This window comes from Phyllobates terribilis, unplaced genomic scaffold, assembly GCF_046119375.1.
Source record: "Phyllobates terribilis strain yellow unplaced genomic scaffold, ASM4611937v1 Scaffold_258__1_contigs__length_2716348, whole genome shotgun sequence".
Taxonomy (NCBI): Eukaryota; Metazoa; Chordata; class Amphibia; order Anura; family Dendrobatidae; genus Phyllobates; species Phyllobates terribilis.
Window position 1 is genome coordinate 1,562,779 of NW_027363018.1, and position 18,230 is coordinate 1,581,008.

Sequence of the window (18,230 nt, forward strand, 5' to 3'; positions counted from 1 at the left end):
TTAAAAAAAGGCACAAATTATCTGTAAACGCCATACTTTTCTCTCTTAGGGAACACATTCGTAAAGTACAGTGAAAAGCAAAGCGTTTCATCACATTGTATGAACAGTACTTTGCACATGAACGTTTCCAGTCAGAGATCCAAACCCATATAGTATGTCTCAGAAGGTAACAGAAAGGACAGGAAAGGGTTACTCAGCTGCACAGAGATTTCAGAAAATCCAAGATAAAAGACGTAATAAAAAAGGAAAGAAAAAACAACCATAAAATTATAAAGCTTGTAAACAGACAATTGGAAATACTCTTTATTCATGGAAAAATATCATAAAAAAGTACCACTCTGAAGTAAAACTGCCGGAGTTTCCTTCATGCGCAGTTTCGAGGAGGAACACTTGAGCACAACGTGGAGTCCACCGATATTCACGTGGGTGAGAGCTAGAAAAGTCACCAGGGCGTCCTTGGTAGGTGAACGGCTGTTGTGCTTGTCGCGTTTGAGGCAAATTTTAGATCGTTTGGCACCAAAAGTATTTTGGCCTTGGAGGGAAGAAAAGTTCATGATTGTAGGACTTCTGATGTGGGCTGTGACATGTCCATTGTTCTCATTTGGATTGTAGAGATTTCTTAATTTCATTGACATCCATCTGGAATAAAAATGGATAGAGAATGTTTAGAGCAACAACTGTTTCTTGTACAAAGAAAAGAAGAACCCCCTGGACCTTCAAGATAGTCCTGGACCCACCTCTGAGGCCCACCATCAAGATCCAATGGGACCACTACCTCCACCTGAGGTAAAAAGAAAGGAACTCACCGTGGGAAGCAAAAGCCCAGCGCTGACAGGAATCACTGAAGAGCAGCAGTGAGTAAACTCCCTCTACCCCGGAGCAGCACCGCACGCCTCACTAATGACACGGAGCGCCGTGCCAGCAACAGAGCGGGCAGCGCCAATGTCATTCAGAAGCCGGGCTACTTACCAGCTCAGGAGAAGTCCCTGCACTTGGAGAATCCCCTCTTGACAGACACTAGCAACGCGCCGCAATCACGCTGTTTAATAGCAGAGCTTCTGGATACTGAGCATACAGCGCAGCTCCAAGATAAATGATGACAGGCAAAGATGAGGAACTGTCTGATAATATTATTACATATACTTCCAGTACTGCCCCTATTAATATGGACACATCGTTCACATTAGGTGGATCTCATACAAGGAATAAAGGAAAGAAGCAGGCAAGTGGCATAAAGGGTAACAATGATAATAAAAAGGACTTACACTCATCTGAAACAGATGATGGTTCAGAGGACATATCTCCCAATTTGACCCCCTCTAAACATAGACCTAAAAGGGACCATACAACTTCTCCTGATATGTCTCCTATTCTGATACCCATTAATAGATATAGTGACAACGCAAACACAATTTTAATAAAAGAGAAACCTGTTAATCTTTCTCCATGAGAAAAATACTTGCTAGACCTCCATTCATCTTTCATTCAACAACTGAACATAATTATGGTCAATGGATTCCAAAGCCTAAATGCAATACTGAAAAGATATTAATCAGAAAATCAATGACACAAATAAAAAAGTAAAATCCCCATATCTGGCACACAATACGCTTTGGAAAAGGATCATTGTTTACTTAAAAGCAAAGTTAAAACATTAAAATTAAAACTTACAGATTTAGAGGACCGCAACAGGCGGAACAATCTAAAATTTAGGGGAATACTTGAGAATGTTTCCCCGTCACAAATGGTTCCATATATTAAAGACTTAATATATAAAACACTACCATCGGTTCCTAATGCAGAACTGACAACAGACAGAGCCCATAGGCTACCAAAACCTAGTTTTCTGTCAGGAGACACTTCAAGAGAAGCAATTGCGAGAATACATTTCTTCCAGACTAAGGACCGGTCGCCTTCTGGACTATCTAAAGAAAAATTAATATCTACCTCCTCCTTACCAGTCAATAAAAATATTTCTGGACTTCTCAAAAGAGATATGCTAGGAAAATCCTTTGCTGGCATAACTAGCATCTTAAGAGCGAATAACATTTCGTATAGTGGTGTTTTTCTGCTAGACTCATAGTCTTCTTCAATGGAAAAGCCAACCTTATTCAAGACCCAAAGGACGGACGGAATATGTCCGAGAATGGTCACAATCCAGAACAAGGAAGAAAAGTAGACCCTCAGAGTAAATTCATTTTAAAGGTCTAACCATAAGTGGCTACATCATTATTTTATTGCGCAAATACTAGTATTTGAGATGTCCATAAGGCAGTACTTAGAGGGATCCTTATCCAACTCAATGCACAACACAAAAGGAAAACAAAAGAAAATATATAAAAAAAATCACCCAAAAGATTAGCAAGGCAGTGGCAAAACAACAACAAAATCCGACGGAAAAAAACTCACTTTGCCATAATAAGTCTTAGAGCTGAACTTAAATCCAAGATGGAATCAACTACATACACCCGCAAGCTATAGTGGAACAATTTGCTACATTTTATTCTTCCCTATACAATCTGAAAGACGATAAAGAAACTACCCAATTAAATATTAAATGAATAAATAATTTCCTTTCAGAAGAACTCCCGCAATTAAACTCAGAGCAAATTAAATGATTAAATTCCCCTTTCTCTACTAACAAAACTGATATTGACATCAAGAAATTGCAGGAAAATAAATCCCCCGGACTTGATGAATACCCACCGAATATTATAAATTATTTAGACATCATCTCTCTAACCCCCTAACTTCTGTTATATCAAACGACCAACAATGGCCTATTCTCAAATGAATCCCTAATAGCCACCATTGTTGTTATACCTAAACAAAATAGTAATTCTGAGGAGATGTCGAACCAAAGGCCGATATCTCTTCTAAATACAGACATTGAAAATATACGCTAAGCTAATATCTGAAAGATTAATCAAAATTATGCCTATACTAATTCATTCTGATAAAGTAGGGTTTTATTAAGGGAAGACAAGCCTCAGATGACACAAGAAGACTTTTAAATTTACTTATATATGTGGAAAAACAAAAATTGTCTTCCATACTACTATCTTTAGAAGCCGAAAAGACATTTGTTCGCATCAACTGGGATTTCACGGTCGCCACTTTAAACGAATTTGGATTTCAAGAACAAATTCTTAAAACTATTACTGCTCTTTATTCATGCCCTTCAGCAAAGATCCAAATTAACAATTTACTCTCTAAAACCTTTACTATTACTAATGGTAAACGTCAGGGAAGTCCATTATCTCCACCCTTATTTGATCTCATAATGGAACCCTTTGCTGAAATTACCAGAACCAACGACCTCATAAAGGGAATCCCACTTAATTTTAGACAACATGAAATTAGTTTATTTGCGGTTGACACGTTCATTTCCATTACTGACGCTATCAACTCACTAAGAGTTATTACCCAAAATATCAAAGAAATTTCAGCGGTTTCCAATTATAAAATAAATGCCAAAAAAATCAAAAATGTTAATTTTTTTCTTAGATTATCAATTTACAAAATTAATGGAAAAATCCCATAATCGCTATTTTGGAATCAAATTCACTAACCTTTTACATAAAATCCTAGATGAGAACTTAAACATATTGCAAAAGCAAATCCAAATAAGCATTGGCAACTATGATAAATCTAACACTTCGTGGATGAGTAGGATTACTATCTACAAAATGATTATACTACCAAAATTACAATATATTTTCAGAACAATTCCTATCCTAGTCCCAGAAATATGGATTAAATCTCTTCATAAACAACTGTCAAATTATAGATGGCAAAAAAAGTTTCAGAGAATTGCAAAAATGTTACTATTCAAAAATAAAAGGGGGAATTGCCCTACCAAATATCCAGGCTTCTTCTGAAGCGAATATTATTATTCAAAGCAGAAAATAGCAGAAAACGAATCAATGATAGACTTCCTCTCCCTAAAAACTTTTCATAATCTTCCAGAAGAGGAATTGTACAGCCAGACTAAAGAAAGCCTTTGTGGACTACTCTGATTCATGTTGGAGATACTGTGGACAAAAAGCCAACTTACCGTATTTTTCGGACTATAAGAAGCCCTTTTTTCCTCCAAAATTTTGGAGGAAAATGGGGGGTGCGTCTTATAGTCCAAATGTTGGAGGGGGGGGGGTTGTATATATATGTGGGGTGTGGGGGGAGCAGCAGTGGTGGAGGAGCGGGGAACAGGAGGCAGCAGCCGCCCGCTGCAGCCTACATTGTCCCCGCTGCTAAAGAAAATGAATATTCAGTGCTCCCCACGCTCCTTACTAGCAGCACACAGTATAGACGCAGCGCTGCTCCTGCTGTTGCCAGAATTGCCTGTGCTCGCTGTTAAAGGGCATGAATATTCAACCTCTCTCCACGCCCATGGGCATGGAGAGGGGGTGAATATTCATGCCCTTTAATAAGCAGGATCACGCGGTAGCCCGGCAGCAGCAGGAGCCGCAGCGCGGCTACGATGTGTGTCGGCTATGAAGGAGCATGAAGTCACTGCTCCCCGTGCACACAGTACCGGCATTGGGAGCAGTGACTTCCGGCAGCTGATCTCTCCTTGCGCATGGTAGTGACGCCATGCGTGGCTCACATGGAGAGATCAGAGTGGGCAGGCAGGATGAAGCGCTGGAGGAGAGAAGAAAGGTGAGTAGGAGTGTTTTTTTTTTAATGTGCAGCATGATAGGGATTAGGGGTACCATGCATACTAGGATAAGGATGAGGGGGCCATACATACCAGGGTAAGGATGAGGGGGCCATACATACCAGGGTAAGGATGAGGGGGCCATACATACCAGGGTAAGGATGAGGGGGGCATACATAACAGGATAAATATGAGGGGGCCATACATAACAAGATAAATATGAGGGGGCCATACATACCAGGATAACGCTGAGGGCGGCATACATAACAGGATAAAGATGAGGGGGCCATACATACCAGGATTAGAATGAGGGGCCATACATACCAAAATAAGGATGAGGGGTGCCATGCATACCAGGATAGGGATTAGGGGTGCCATGCATATCAGGATGGGGATTGCTGTGCCATTCATACCAGGATAGGGATTAGGGGTGCCATGCATACCAGGATAGGGATTAGGGGTGCCATGCATACCAGGACAGGGATGAGGGGTGCCATGCATACCAGGACAGGGATGAGGGGTGCCATGCATACCAGGATAGGGATGAGGGGTGCCATGCATACCAGGATGGAGGGATGCCAGGCATACCAGGATGGGGATGGGGACCACGTATAAAAGGAAGGGGAGAGACATATATACCAGGATGGGGGATATTGTCAGAATTGGGGAACATTACCCCTATACCAGTGTCAGCAGAAGACCCCCTCCCCCTTAAAAGTGCATCATGAACACATTTTTTGCTTAATTTTTTTTTTTTCCTCCTCTAAAACCTAGGTGCATCTTATGGTCCGGTGCGTCTTATAGTCCGAAAAATACGGTATTTCATATCTTTTGGACATGTTCTAAAGCTGCATTAATATGGAAAGAGATCTTTAAATTGTTGAATAAAATCAACAACTCTACAGTTAATATTTCACCACAACTAGCCCTTCTATCTCTTGACTCAAATTTACTCCCACAGAAGATAAAACATATTTCCATTCATATATTGGCTATAACAAAGCTACTTATTGAATCTAAATGGAAGTCAGTTAATGTTCCTACTATCTCAGAAATTATAGATAAGATGTTAGTTCACAATTCTTTAGAACATTCCTATGCGTTAAGAAACAGCTCTCTTAAGAAATACTATTCTATATGGTCTTTCTGGATCTGGATACTGGATACTTTTCCCTGAATAAGAATACCTCTCCAAACAAATAACATCTTTTAGCCAGAAAGTATACAAATCATTTATTATTTTAACATAATTAAACTGAAATCCTTTGATGCCATAACAAGGATTTATACTATAGATGATCTATTTTGTTTTCACCTCCCTTTCCCCTGTTTTCCTCATTCATCCTTCCCTTTTTTCCCCATCCCATTCCTCTCTCTCTTTCCTTCCTTTCTTTCCTTTCTTCCTCTCCGGCTATCCTTTTCCAGATTTTTCCTCCAAGTTAAAAGTTTTGTTAGGATGATGTAACTGTTGTAATACTACTATACTGTCTTTATCATATTTTATTTTCCCTTTCCCTTCTTTTGTAAAACATCCCTTAATAAAAAGTATATTATTGAAAAAAGACAACTGGATTTTCTTTACACCGTTTTAATGAGTAAGCCTATGATTGATGATGTACTAACAGGACTCTGAGAATTTCAGACTTTTATCATATCACTGGAACCTGTGGTCAGAGCACAACTACAGCATACATTTCCAAACTACTATTTCGGAAGGGCTTCAAGTCAAATATTGTGTACCTGTAATCGAAGACGAATCTTCTTTTCTTCATCCAGCTCGGACAGTAATTGTTTTATTTCTTTTCTAAAATAAAAATACAAGAACGATGGAATTAATTTTCTGGGGTAACCTCGAGTATACTAAACTATACTTTAAAAGGCAGCAAAGTGAAGAACAAGGACAATGAAACATGTGGAGAATCCGAATAACCAAATAGTTTGAGTAGGAATCTGACTCCTGAAATACTGCTTGGGGTAAGCTGTGCTGAGATCTGAGATGATATGTGCTCCACAGATTATCTATTTCACAGTCTTCTTTGCATATACTGAATAATACATAGGGAGAAGCATCTTATTTTCAGATAATTTTCATCTAATATATCACCCTGTGCTTATATTGGACACAGACAAATGTTCACCAGAAAAGCAACAAATGTTCAGATGACAAATGCTCATTTGCAAAAAAAACAAATATATATAAAAAAATAACAGTCAGCTGATGTGGACACATCATCCTGGGTTCCACATCGAGCCTCTTAATAATCCTAGGCCTACATATGTTTAAGCATAGAGCCCATGAATTTACTGCTTACGCATGGACCAATGTTTCAAGCCTAGTCTGGACAGGATCTGAATAATTCTGATGCTGAAGCCTCAAATTCATAGTTGAGCTCTCACCCCATTGCAAGATACCAGTGGTACAACCTATACCTACCACCTAAAAAACCCTTCATCTTTGGGTTGGAGTTTGGTTTGTTTGGCTTGCGAGACCTCTGAGGCTGGAAATACCCAAGGGGGCAGGTTCTGAGGAGACATGGCAGTGACAGTCCACAAAAGGATTACCCTCTACGATGATTGTACTGGATCCCTAGGAGGAGATGCGACACAGTATTCATCTCCAGGAGAGACTCAGGCAACCAAGTGAGAATCAACTGAACCAATCAGTTATGTATTTATGTGCGTCCACTATAATCACACCTAGGTCAATCCCTGCTGTGCCATAGTTACATGTGCTACCCTATCATCTCCTCTACTCTGCTGCCAGATACACCAGGCTCCTTATTGCTGCTCTGGTGATATGCTCAGTGACTATACGACCTGCTTCAGACACTACATCACATTAGCCAAGAGACTCCACTGTCTTATATTTCAATTCACTCCATCCTTCTCGCATTTTAATATGGCACTAAATATAAAGACGTTTTTGTTCCACTGACCATCCATTTAAATTATTGAAATTAATTACTTTGGTGCTACCTATCGTTGGCAAATAGAACTCACAGATTGTATAGATTATAATATATCATGCATCCCAGAATTTCACTACCAAGAAAGAACTAGTCTGTCCCAAATGCTCCGCCATAGTGACGTCTACAGTCACTACCATCAAGAAATCTACCCCCCCTTTGCACTCAGGCCTGAGTAATTCTAGATCAGTGATCCCCAACATTTCTTACCTTGGGAATCGCATTCAGCTCTGAGAGAGGGTCATGAGCAACATCCAGAGCCCCCCGACTAGTGACATCCAGATCCCGCTCCCTATCCCACAGTAGTTACACCCAGAGCCCCATTACTGGTATAATAACAGCCAGAACTTCCCCATAGAAATAAAACCAAGGCAGTGTGCTTACATACAGGGGTTCTCACCGCACTCATATTCGGTATTCTCGCAGCAGGCACTCCCACCACATTATTGCATCCAACTTCAAGCAACCCTTTAACTAGCAGTATCATCTTATCTCCAGTCTCATCTCCAGACTTCATTTATCTCTCCAACTCTTAAAGGGGTTGTCCACTACTAGGACTAGGACACCAGTATTGATATGGTGCAGGGCTCACGTGACATAACCGCACGAGAGCCCCAGAACGTGAGTGCGGACACCACTGGAACTGCGCCAGCACGGGAGGTGAGGACAGGGGTTTTTATTTTAACGAGGGCAAACATTCAGAGTGATAAAGGGTTGTCCTAGTAGTGGACAACCTCTTATATATGTGCATCTAGACCTGCTCTTCTGTATGGGGTTATTCACAAACGTCAGGAACTAGAGACCTGCTCTTCATATCTGTTTGTTAGACATGGTGCTAAGGCAACAAGCTGACACACAGCCGCGAGCCACACATTATAGGTCTGCGAGCCACAGGTTGGGGAGCCCTTTTCTACACCTTGTACTGTACAAGATCTCATTTTTCTTTTTCTCCTCTTAGAGCACTGTCCCAATGTTTTAGATTCCCAGTGGATCTCACTATATACCAGCAGAAGAAAGATAGGTACATTCACGGAACTTGCAAACTGTGATGTACTAAATGTAAAAAAGTATGAAAAACTATAGCAAAAATATAGTCATATAGTCACACAGTCTGAGGCTTTATTCTGCCCTGTCATAAACAGCATCTCAACTCATTTCTTTTAATGCTGGAAGCTAATAGTAAATGGACCTAAGTATATGGCTGTACATTTGCTCACTGCACCTTTAGATCCATTTAGAGAAAAGGTCCATTTTCTGAACGTATAGCAAAATTGTCTGCTTCCAATGTGCTGAATGAAGTCTTATAACATCCATTACAGGCTGTTATTAGATGAGTGTGAATAGTTTGTGTTAATTACTTCCTATTCTCTGCTAAATTGATATTTTGAACATAATTGCAGATTTGTTTTTCGTCTTTTGCACATTCTTCTTTTAGCCAGATGGAAATCACTGACTGTGACAATTATAGTGTCTCTTAGCACCGATCTGATGAAAATAAGCTCCGACTGAATTCACGCTGAGGGAAAAAATGGTATGGATTAATTATTAATAAACAAATACTCCATAAATAATACAATGTATCATGACATTTTAAGAGTTTCTTTCATCAGGAAAACCTGTTAGAGAGGACAACCTCCAGGGAACCTCTTTTTTGAGCCCTGACAAGCAGTGGCTCTCCATCTTGTGGACTCGGGCTATCTATGTATGACATGATAGCCATTCATTTGGTTTGCACATTATAAAAAAGTCATCCATGACAGTTTTGAAACTTTACACAAAAACATTAAATCAGAACAAGTCCTTTAATTCCCGGCTGCCGGCATCTGGTATAATAAAGCTTACTTTTGCTGGTCCTTCATTGTCTCAATGATGCTTCGAAGCTCCTTGACTTGTGCCTGCAGCTCTTCTAGTGATGACTGGCCATGCTCAACTGTGTGTCTTGCATCGGAGCTACCAAAGGACGGAGAGTTTGACCTGTGACTACTTGAGGTGACAATGTGAAATGCTGATGGGGCTCCAGGAGCGCCGTGTGAGAAACTAACACTTGGAATCAAGCCTCCTGGTTTGGGGGGCAATGCAGCTCTGTTCTCTGGTACCTACAAGACAGGAATACACTGAATATGTACAGAAAACTATTATTATTAAAAGGACACATGTAGTAATCATAAATGAATATTTCCCATATGCTGGTAAATCATTGCCTAAATACAGCGGTATTATATGTGCTATTAGGTGGTCTTCATTATTGAAAGATATTAAGAAAATGCAGGCACAACTGCAGCCACAATTACAGCTCAGTCATAGGCAATGCTCTGATTAACGAGAAAAAAAACACAAAAAAAACACTTTCATTTAATATTCTAATGTATACAGTGACCCCCATAGATGGTACAGAGCTGACTTGGCTAATGCAGCATAAGCTATCTATTAGATAGGGGATAAATGTAAGATTACTGGGGGTCTGTTCACTGGGACCTCCACCAGTCATGAGAACAGGGGTCTTATTTCTGCAATATGGAGCAGCAGTGCACCACAGTGTGTGACCACAGCTCCATTCACTTCTATGGTTTTGTGGAACAGCAGTATGTGTGACCACCTGTGCCATAGGCAGTCAACAGAGCGGCGGTCATGCATATGCCCTAATGCTCCATTCACATGTGAAATACAGTCCTCAGGATTGGTGGGACTCCCAGCAGTTGGACCCTGCATCATCATATAATCACCTGTTGTTTGTAGCACTGGTGTATACAGACAGAAAAGGGCCCGGGTACAAGAACAATATATGGGCCCTTTGCAGTCCAAGAGCTCCTAAGAATGCAAAATTGCACCTGCTTTGGAGGTAGAAATGGGCCCCCTTATCTCTTGGGCCCCTGTGCGGCCCCATAGGTTGCACCAATGATATGTCCGCACCTCGTTTGTAGGATAATTCCTTTGAAGGAGTTGTCCCAAGTAGCAAGTTACCACCTATGTACAGGATTTGAGTGATGGCTGTGCATGTGCACTGCTGCTCCATTCAATTTCTATGGCCTGCCAGAGTTCCACAGACAATGAATGGAGTGGTGCTGTGCTCATATCTTGAGAGTGTGGTAATCACAGCAGTGGGACCTCAAGCAATCTGCAATAGAGATGATCAAAAAGATTTGCGGGATCCTTGTTCAACGACTACTTCAGTAGTCAATGGCCGCCGGAGCAGAGCTCTGTGAACCTCCTTTTAACGGCCAGGATCCCTGGTGCTTGTTCTGATCGGCAGGCCTGGCTAAGTGTCATGTGTGCGTTGTACCAGAACAATGACAGTGAGCCAGGCCTACGGATCAGAAGAGACACTGGGAACACCAGCAGGTAGGAGGAGGTTCACAGGGCTCTGCTCTGGCAGCCATGGACTACCAATATGGCAGCTGGACTAGGGTCCTACAAATCTTTTTGATAATTTCTAATCAACAAATTATCACCATTCCATGTATGGGTAATAACTTAGTCAAGTTGGACAATGCCTTAAAGCATGCAATCTATGATAAAATGGTAAAAATCTACTTCTAGAAAAAGGTTTTCCCACAATTACTTATTTAGCTTTTATAAGGGAAGAGAGTACACCCGTGACATTAGGGACCATCAGCGCAGCAGGAAATAGAGCAGCTACAGTAGGCAGCTATATTGCTATACTCCCCGATAAGCATGGATCATCTACACCTTTCCTCCATGGTAAGATTACACATTGACTTTTAACCCTCCCAGTCCTAATTGTATTGATCCACAACAGAGAGCACGCTCCCCTTACTTACCTGTGATGTAAGACTACGTGGGGCTTTCTTGGATGAGTCTATAGGTCTCTGTGACAGGTGATTGATATCATCCTTGTCATCTTCTGGACTTGGAGAGTCAAAGAAATCAGGACTGGAAAGGGAGGACTACAAAAGATCGTAGTGAATAAAAGTATACTGATTGTAACAATATTTCCTACATGACAAGAAGATGCGTAATAAGCCAGCCATCTCCATTCTTACCAGCACAGCTATAAAGAGACTCTTGACCGTGTACGGCCAACCCGGGTTCTATTGTTCACATTCCCCCTCCCCTTTTCACCCATACCAAATAAAACACAGCACCTGTAATTTTCTCTTTGGATAAATTTGGCCACAGCGGCCGTTTTATTAACAAACAACAATATTAAACATATAAACATTATAATAACAAGGGTAAGGGTTCTTGGAGTTAAAAAATTGATCTGGCATAAACCAAACTGTACTTGAACCACCATGTTACCCTCAGCCGTACCACACCAGCTCAAGGGCACCAAAAGCTCCCAGGGTAAAACCCCGTCCAGAGCCCCCAAAACCAAAATGCCAGATCACCCCACTTAATCAAGCCAATGCCTGTAACTTGATAATCTCCTTTTTTACCGACACTTCCGTGCCAACTCCAAGAACCCCAACCCCCCCCCGCCAGCCACTGCGACAAAGACATCTTAACACATCACTAAATTTTTTTTATATATATATATATATATATATATATAGATATAGATATATATATATAAAACCCCTCCTAATACACCCTAATTATTAGACCTCCCTGTTCTTCTTCCTACAAAACCCGCCCTTTTCCAATGCAATTTAAAAGAAACTAACAAACAACCGAAAAAAGGGGTGGGTGGGACTTTTCCAATGCTTTCTTCTCTGAACTGACCGTTTCTCACCCCACCCTTTCTGCTTTATCTACGCCCCCCTCAAATGCCCGCCCCTCAACCTATATCCAATCCTTATTCTTTTAAGTTCAAATTACACCCTCCTGTCCCCTCCCGGTCATGTGGGGCTTCCATCTAGGTTCCTTGCCTCCAGCCCCCTTCTTGACCATGTACGGCCAACCCGGGTTCCATGGTTCACATTCCCCCTCCCCTTTTCACCCATACCAAATAAAACACTGCACCTGTAATTTTCTCTTTGGATGAATTTGGCCACAACCCCCCCACCCGCCACAAACGAACAGCCCTGACCACCTCAGGCTCGTGAGCGCCCCAACACCGCCAAAGCCCTTTCAATCCCGCCTTGTATGGCCAATGCCCATAAATCGATGCGTATATCATTCAAATGCACGCCATCCTTTGCCCAAAATTCTCCAACTCCCGCTTCCAGATCAAGATGCCGTATGCTTACTCCCCCATTCCTGTTAACAAAAGCTGATATGGCTCTGTTCAACTTTATACGTGCCCTATTAATTCCCTTCAATGATCTGGCCTCCCTCCATGTTTTTCTGGGCACCACCTCAGACCAAACAGTCAACACCTCAGGAAACGATCTCCATAGCCTTAAAAGATCAATTTTAATGTCCCTCATCAATTCCCTGACCGGTCGAGCCCCCAAATCATTCCCTCCCATGTGCAGCACTAAAATATCCGATGCCCGATCCAAATGAGCTGCTTTATGGAACTCTGGCAGTACTCTTCTCCACACCATCCCTCGGAAACCCAACCACAGAACCACGGCTTGCTCTCGGCTGAAGCCCAATTGCCTACCGTCGGGCCTCACGTCCGCCCGCAGTGCCCCCCAGTGGACAAAAGAGTGCCCCATAATCCACACTAACAACGGGACTCCACCTGCAACAAGACAACCAAAAATATTTAAAACCAAAAGATAATTACATTAGACCGAATGCCTAATTCCTTACATAAGACAGGTATCGATCGGAACTCCATCTCCCAATGCGTTTTATCACTTCCTTGCCTAACCCCAAACCATCCGCTTCCGATGACGCGCCAATTCTGAAGGAATGTGACCCATATACCTCAGGGCTAAGGCCCAACTCAGCAATACCCTTCTTAAACACTGCTATAAACTGGAAACGCGATAAAAATTCACCATTTTCATGACACAATAATGGGCCCTTCCTCCCTGACCAAACCTGCCAGTAAGCCATTAAACATGTCCTAGGACAAACCAAAGATCCCTTAACCTCACCTAAGACCACACGTTTTCCTCTGCCCAATTGATCTGTCATCCCCCGTCTTATCCAAAATTCAATGCCCCCATCTCGACCGCTCATATCCTCAGCAAACAAACCCCCAACCTTATTCTTGCTTAGTGCCACCAATTCACCTACCCTTAGTGCACCAAAAAATGCCAAAGCAAAAGCCAATCTAAACAATGTGGCCTCGAAAAATGAACAACAAATCCTATCCATTCCCAAACCCAAACGTTCCAAGATACTAAAGGTTACCGGCCTACGTTTATCCAACACTTTACCTCCTTTCCTAAAGCCCTTCAAAGCTTGCTTCACCAAAAAGGCCTTCGTAACATCCTTCGTACCCAGCAATTTAAAACCAAATGCTAATCCTGCCACAAACTTGCCAACTTTTGAAATCGACTATCCGCTGTCTGCCGCCCTTTCCCAGCAGAAACAACACAGCCGTCTCTCTATCTACCTCACTCTCCACTCCACCCCACTCCCGAATCCAACTTTGCCATACTCGCAACGATGCCTCGTATGATGCCCAGGTCTGCCTTGTGATAGACTCTTGTATTAACCGTCCCACTCCTCCATAACCATCTGCCATAACCGCGAAGGGCATTCTTGACCCACGTCCTCTGCCTCTGGTGCTAGTGCCCGAAAACGATCCCACTGAAAACGAGACAAGGCATCTGCTATGGAATTTTTTACACCTGGCACATGGACTGCTGTAATCCAAGCATTCAACTTAAGACAACAAAGTACAAGTTCCCTCAGCAACCTAATCACAGGCGGCGACAAGGCCGACAAACTGTTGATGACCGATACAACTCCCATGTTATCGCAGTGAAACCGAATTCTCCTGTTGGCAAAACACTCCCCCCAAATATTCACCGCCACAACAATAGGAAACAACTCCAAAAATGCCAAGTTCCTCGTAAGACCCCTCTCTTTCCACAAATTCGGCCACTCACCTACACTGCACCGCCCTTTCCAGTATGCCCCATAACCAGCACCTCCTGCAGCATCCGTAAATATCTCACAATCATAACTGTTCAAAAACTCCTCCTGTATTAACGATGTTCTGTTATAATTTTGCAGAAACAACTTCCAAACTTTCAGATCCTCCTTGTGTTCTTTATTTAAGCGAATAAAATGATGCGGAGCCCGCACTCCTGCTGTTGCTCCAGCCAACCTGCGACAAAATATTCTACCCATTGGCAAAATCCTGCCCGCAAAATTCAAACGCCCTAACAGTGACTGTAACTCCTTCAGTGTCACCTTGCGCAATCTCCCGATCCTATCGACCTCCTGTTTAAGCAAAATCAATTTATCATCTGGTAACCGACACTCCATCCTTTCAGTATCAATTACAATGTCCAGGAAACTTAGGGTTGTGCAAGGGCCTTCCGTCTTTTCTACTGCCAAAGGTACGCCAAAATGCTCTGCCTCCCACTCCATAGTACCTAACAAATTCCTACACAACAATGATTGCGGGGGACCTATAAACAAGAAGTCGTCCAAATAATGAATGACCGACTTCACAGAAGCCAGGTCCTTCACTACCCATTCCAAAAAACTACTGAAAGTTTCAAACAAAGAACACGAAATTGAACAACCCATTGGCAAACATCTATCAACATAATACTCCCCTTCCCAAAAACATCCCAACAACGGGATGCTATCCGGGTGAACTGGCAACAACCTAAAAGCAGACTCAATATCAGTCTTAGCTAGCAACGAGCCTGGCCCATACCTCCGTACCCATTGTGCCGCCGCATCAAAAGATGTATATTGGACCGAACACAACTCCTGCGCAATGCCATCATTCACTGAAAGCCCTTTAGGGTATGACAAATGCTGAATCAAGCGAAACTTATTCACCTCTTTCTTGGGCACAACTCCTAACGGTGAAATAATCACCTTGTTGCTAGGCAATTCCTGAAACGGTCCCGCCATCCTGCCCAATTCAACCTCTTTAGCTAACTTCGTCTTAACCACCTCTGGATAACGGTGAGCCGACATTAAATTTTTAACCGAAAAAGGGACTACATGATCAGGAGCTGGTATTCTAAAACCATCCAAAAACCCATCCTCAATAACTTTAGCCTTCAACTGATCCGGATACCTATTTAGAAAGGGGGCCATCGCGTGAACCCTCACCGGAGTAACCCCCTTGACCGGTAACCACCGACGGCTTTCCTTTTCCTCTCTTAAAGCATTTTGATGCTCTATGTGAGCTTCCATTACAATGGGAGCACACATGCTTGAATTTACAGGAGTTCCCGTACTTGCATTGGCCATCATTAAATTGCCAGCAAGTTCCCGCTTCCTTTTTAATGTTTTGCGCCCCCTTACTACCTCCCCCATGTCCCGCTGATTGATTCCCGCTACTGTTGTTCCCGTGAAAGGACTGCCCATACCTCACTGGAGCCATAACCCTCAACCACAACCCAATGTCTTTCTGATCCCATCTGATCTCCGGTCGGACTGCTTTTCTCTGCCGAAATTGCTCATCATATCTTAACCACGCCTGACCCCCGTAAGTCCTCTGGGCCTCCCCGATAGCATCAAGCTAGCAGAATAAGCCTGAGCAATTATCAGGAGCTTTCTCCCCAATAACACTAGCCAATATTGCGAAAGCCTGTAACCAATTTACAAACGTCTGAGGAATCAACCTCCACCTACGCTTCTCCTCCTCCTCTTTTCTACTCTCATTCCTTTTTCCCTTATCCAGGTTAAACTTTTCCAATGGAAGAAGGGAAAAAATCTCTACGTACTCATCCCGCCAAATTTTTTCCTTTACCTCTTTTTTTAGGTGTGCCCCCAACGGCCCCTCAAAGCACACATAAACTTCCCCTTTTGCCCTATCGCCCAGTCTTACATTATCCGCCTTGTCCTTTTCTGTCTGCACACAAACCGATACCCCAGAAGGTATAATGTCTGCACTGACCCCCGACCTGCCCATCTCGCTTCCCACCTGCAAAGACACCGGTTGACTAGGCACCCACGTCGCTGCCGCGGATGCCAATCCACCCTGATTAACTCCCCCCACTATCTATTCTAGCCAAAAATTGCGACATATTAAACAAAATGTCTCTAAGACCCATTATATCAGACCCGCAACCTCCCCTAATATTTTGCCCGCTGGGCCCCGCCGACTGCCTATCAACTCCCTCATACAGTAATGACCCAGCGGGCGACAAACAAGACATAGAAGCAAACTCACCCAGCTGCGCAGGTGCTGTGTCCCTGCCAGCCAAAATTCCTGTGTCCTGCCGACGCCTGGATTCACCTCTATCCTCCCCACTCTCCGATCCGTCCGACTCCTGCTGCAGCGCAAGGCCCGCGCCCCTGTCCTCCTCGTCACCAGGGGGGACCTGAGCACTCGCCGCCGTCTCCGCTGCTCATCCTCAGTCAATCCTGGCTCTGGTCCTTCCTGCCGTCCGTGACCTTCCTTGATTTCCAGACCCCGACTCTCGTGTCCGGCCTGTCGTGTTCCAAGTTTGACTGCCAGGCATCCCAGTGCTAATGCCCGCCGCTCCACCGCCTTGAATGTGTTGCATCGAGCCAGGCAGCAGATCTTCAAATTGCCGCTGCCTGCCCGTGAAATTCTGCTGCTGCATCCCTGTCCCATTGTTTCTAGCAGGCACCCCGACTGGAGCATCGCCACGTGTACCTGCCGTGCAAATGATCCTTCTGCTGCTCCCCCCGCTACGCGTCCTCTGTGGTCACGGCGCTTTGAATTGGTGCCTTTTCTTGAACTGGGGGGCATGTGCATATCTCCGTCGAAGACTTCCTGAGTAGCCCCGTCACGTGATGCCGGTTCCGGAAGTGACGTTGCTAGCACTTCCGGTGATGTCCCGCCCACCGGAAGCTGACGTGGCTGTATCGTGGGCATTGCTTCTGGCGCGGCCCGGGCCCTGGTATTGCGGCGTGACACCGGAGCAGGCCGCAGCACAGCCGACCGGGTTCTTTCAGTTGAGGACTGCGATACACTGCAGATGGAGCCCGCAGGGCGGCTAGGCGGATTCCTGCCGCGGCGGGCACGCTGACGGGGAGTTCCAACAACACGCTCACCGGACGCAGGGTCCCCTGAGGGGCTCCGCGGCCTGCGCCTGCTGCCCGCACTAACCGTGTCCGGAGAAATCCTAACGGGGGGCCTCGTCCTCCTGCTGGCCCTTCCAGATCTTGATGGAGGTGCTTCTGCCCCATCACTCCCCAGCAATCCAGACAGCTGGGACTCCAGCCACCCTCCACTTCTGGATCTTGCAGCCTCCCTCAGTCTTGCGCTCAAGGAATCTACAGTTTCCATATTCTTGGTAAGTGTCTTCACACAAAAGGACTTTCTCCATTGTTCTTGTCTCTGGGACTTTTCCAATGCTTTCTTCTCTGAACTGACCGTTTCTCACCCCACCCTTTCTGCTTTATCTATCCCCCCCCCCCCCTCAAATGCCCGCCCTTCAACCTATATCCAATCCCTATCCTTTTAAGTTCAAATTACACCCTCCTGTCCCCTCCCGGTCATGTGGGGCTTCCATCTAGGTTCCTTGCCTCCAGCCCCCTTCTTTAGTGAAAATGAATTGACTAGAGAACAACACTAATATGTTAGCTAAGTGCTGTGTTGCGCTTTTTATTATAGTCTACCCTTTGGGACCATTTGAGTT

The 18,230-nt window shown here is 43.8% G+C and overlaps 1 protein-coding gene across 1 annotated transcript in view; it reads right to left on the bottom strand.

The window, feature by feature from the left end:
* Nucleotides 1-597: 597 nt before the first annotated feature.
* LOC141219264 (SH3 domain-containing kinase-binding protein 1-like) overlaps nucleotides 598-18,230 on the bottom strand; it is a 91,073-nt gene continuing 73,440 nt past the window's right edge. Inside the window, exons 4-7 of the mRNA XM_073666033.1 lie at nucleotides 11,403-11,528; nucleotides 9,466-9,719; nucleotides 6,398-6,461; nucleotides 598-639 (exon numbers count right to left, since the gene is read on the bottom strand). Of these exons, the coding sequence (XP_073522134.1) occupies nucleotides 598-639; nucleotides 6,398-6,461; nucleotides 9,466-9,719; nucleotides 11,403-11,528 (486 nt within the window). The remainder of the gene's footprint in view (nucleotides 640-6,397; nucleotides 6,462-9,465; nucleotides 9,720-11,402; nucleotides 11,529-18,230) is intronic.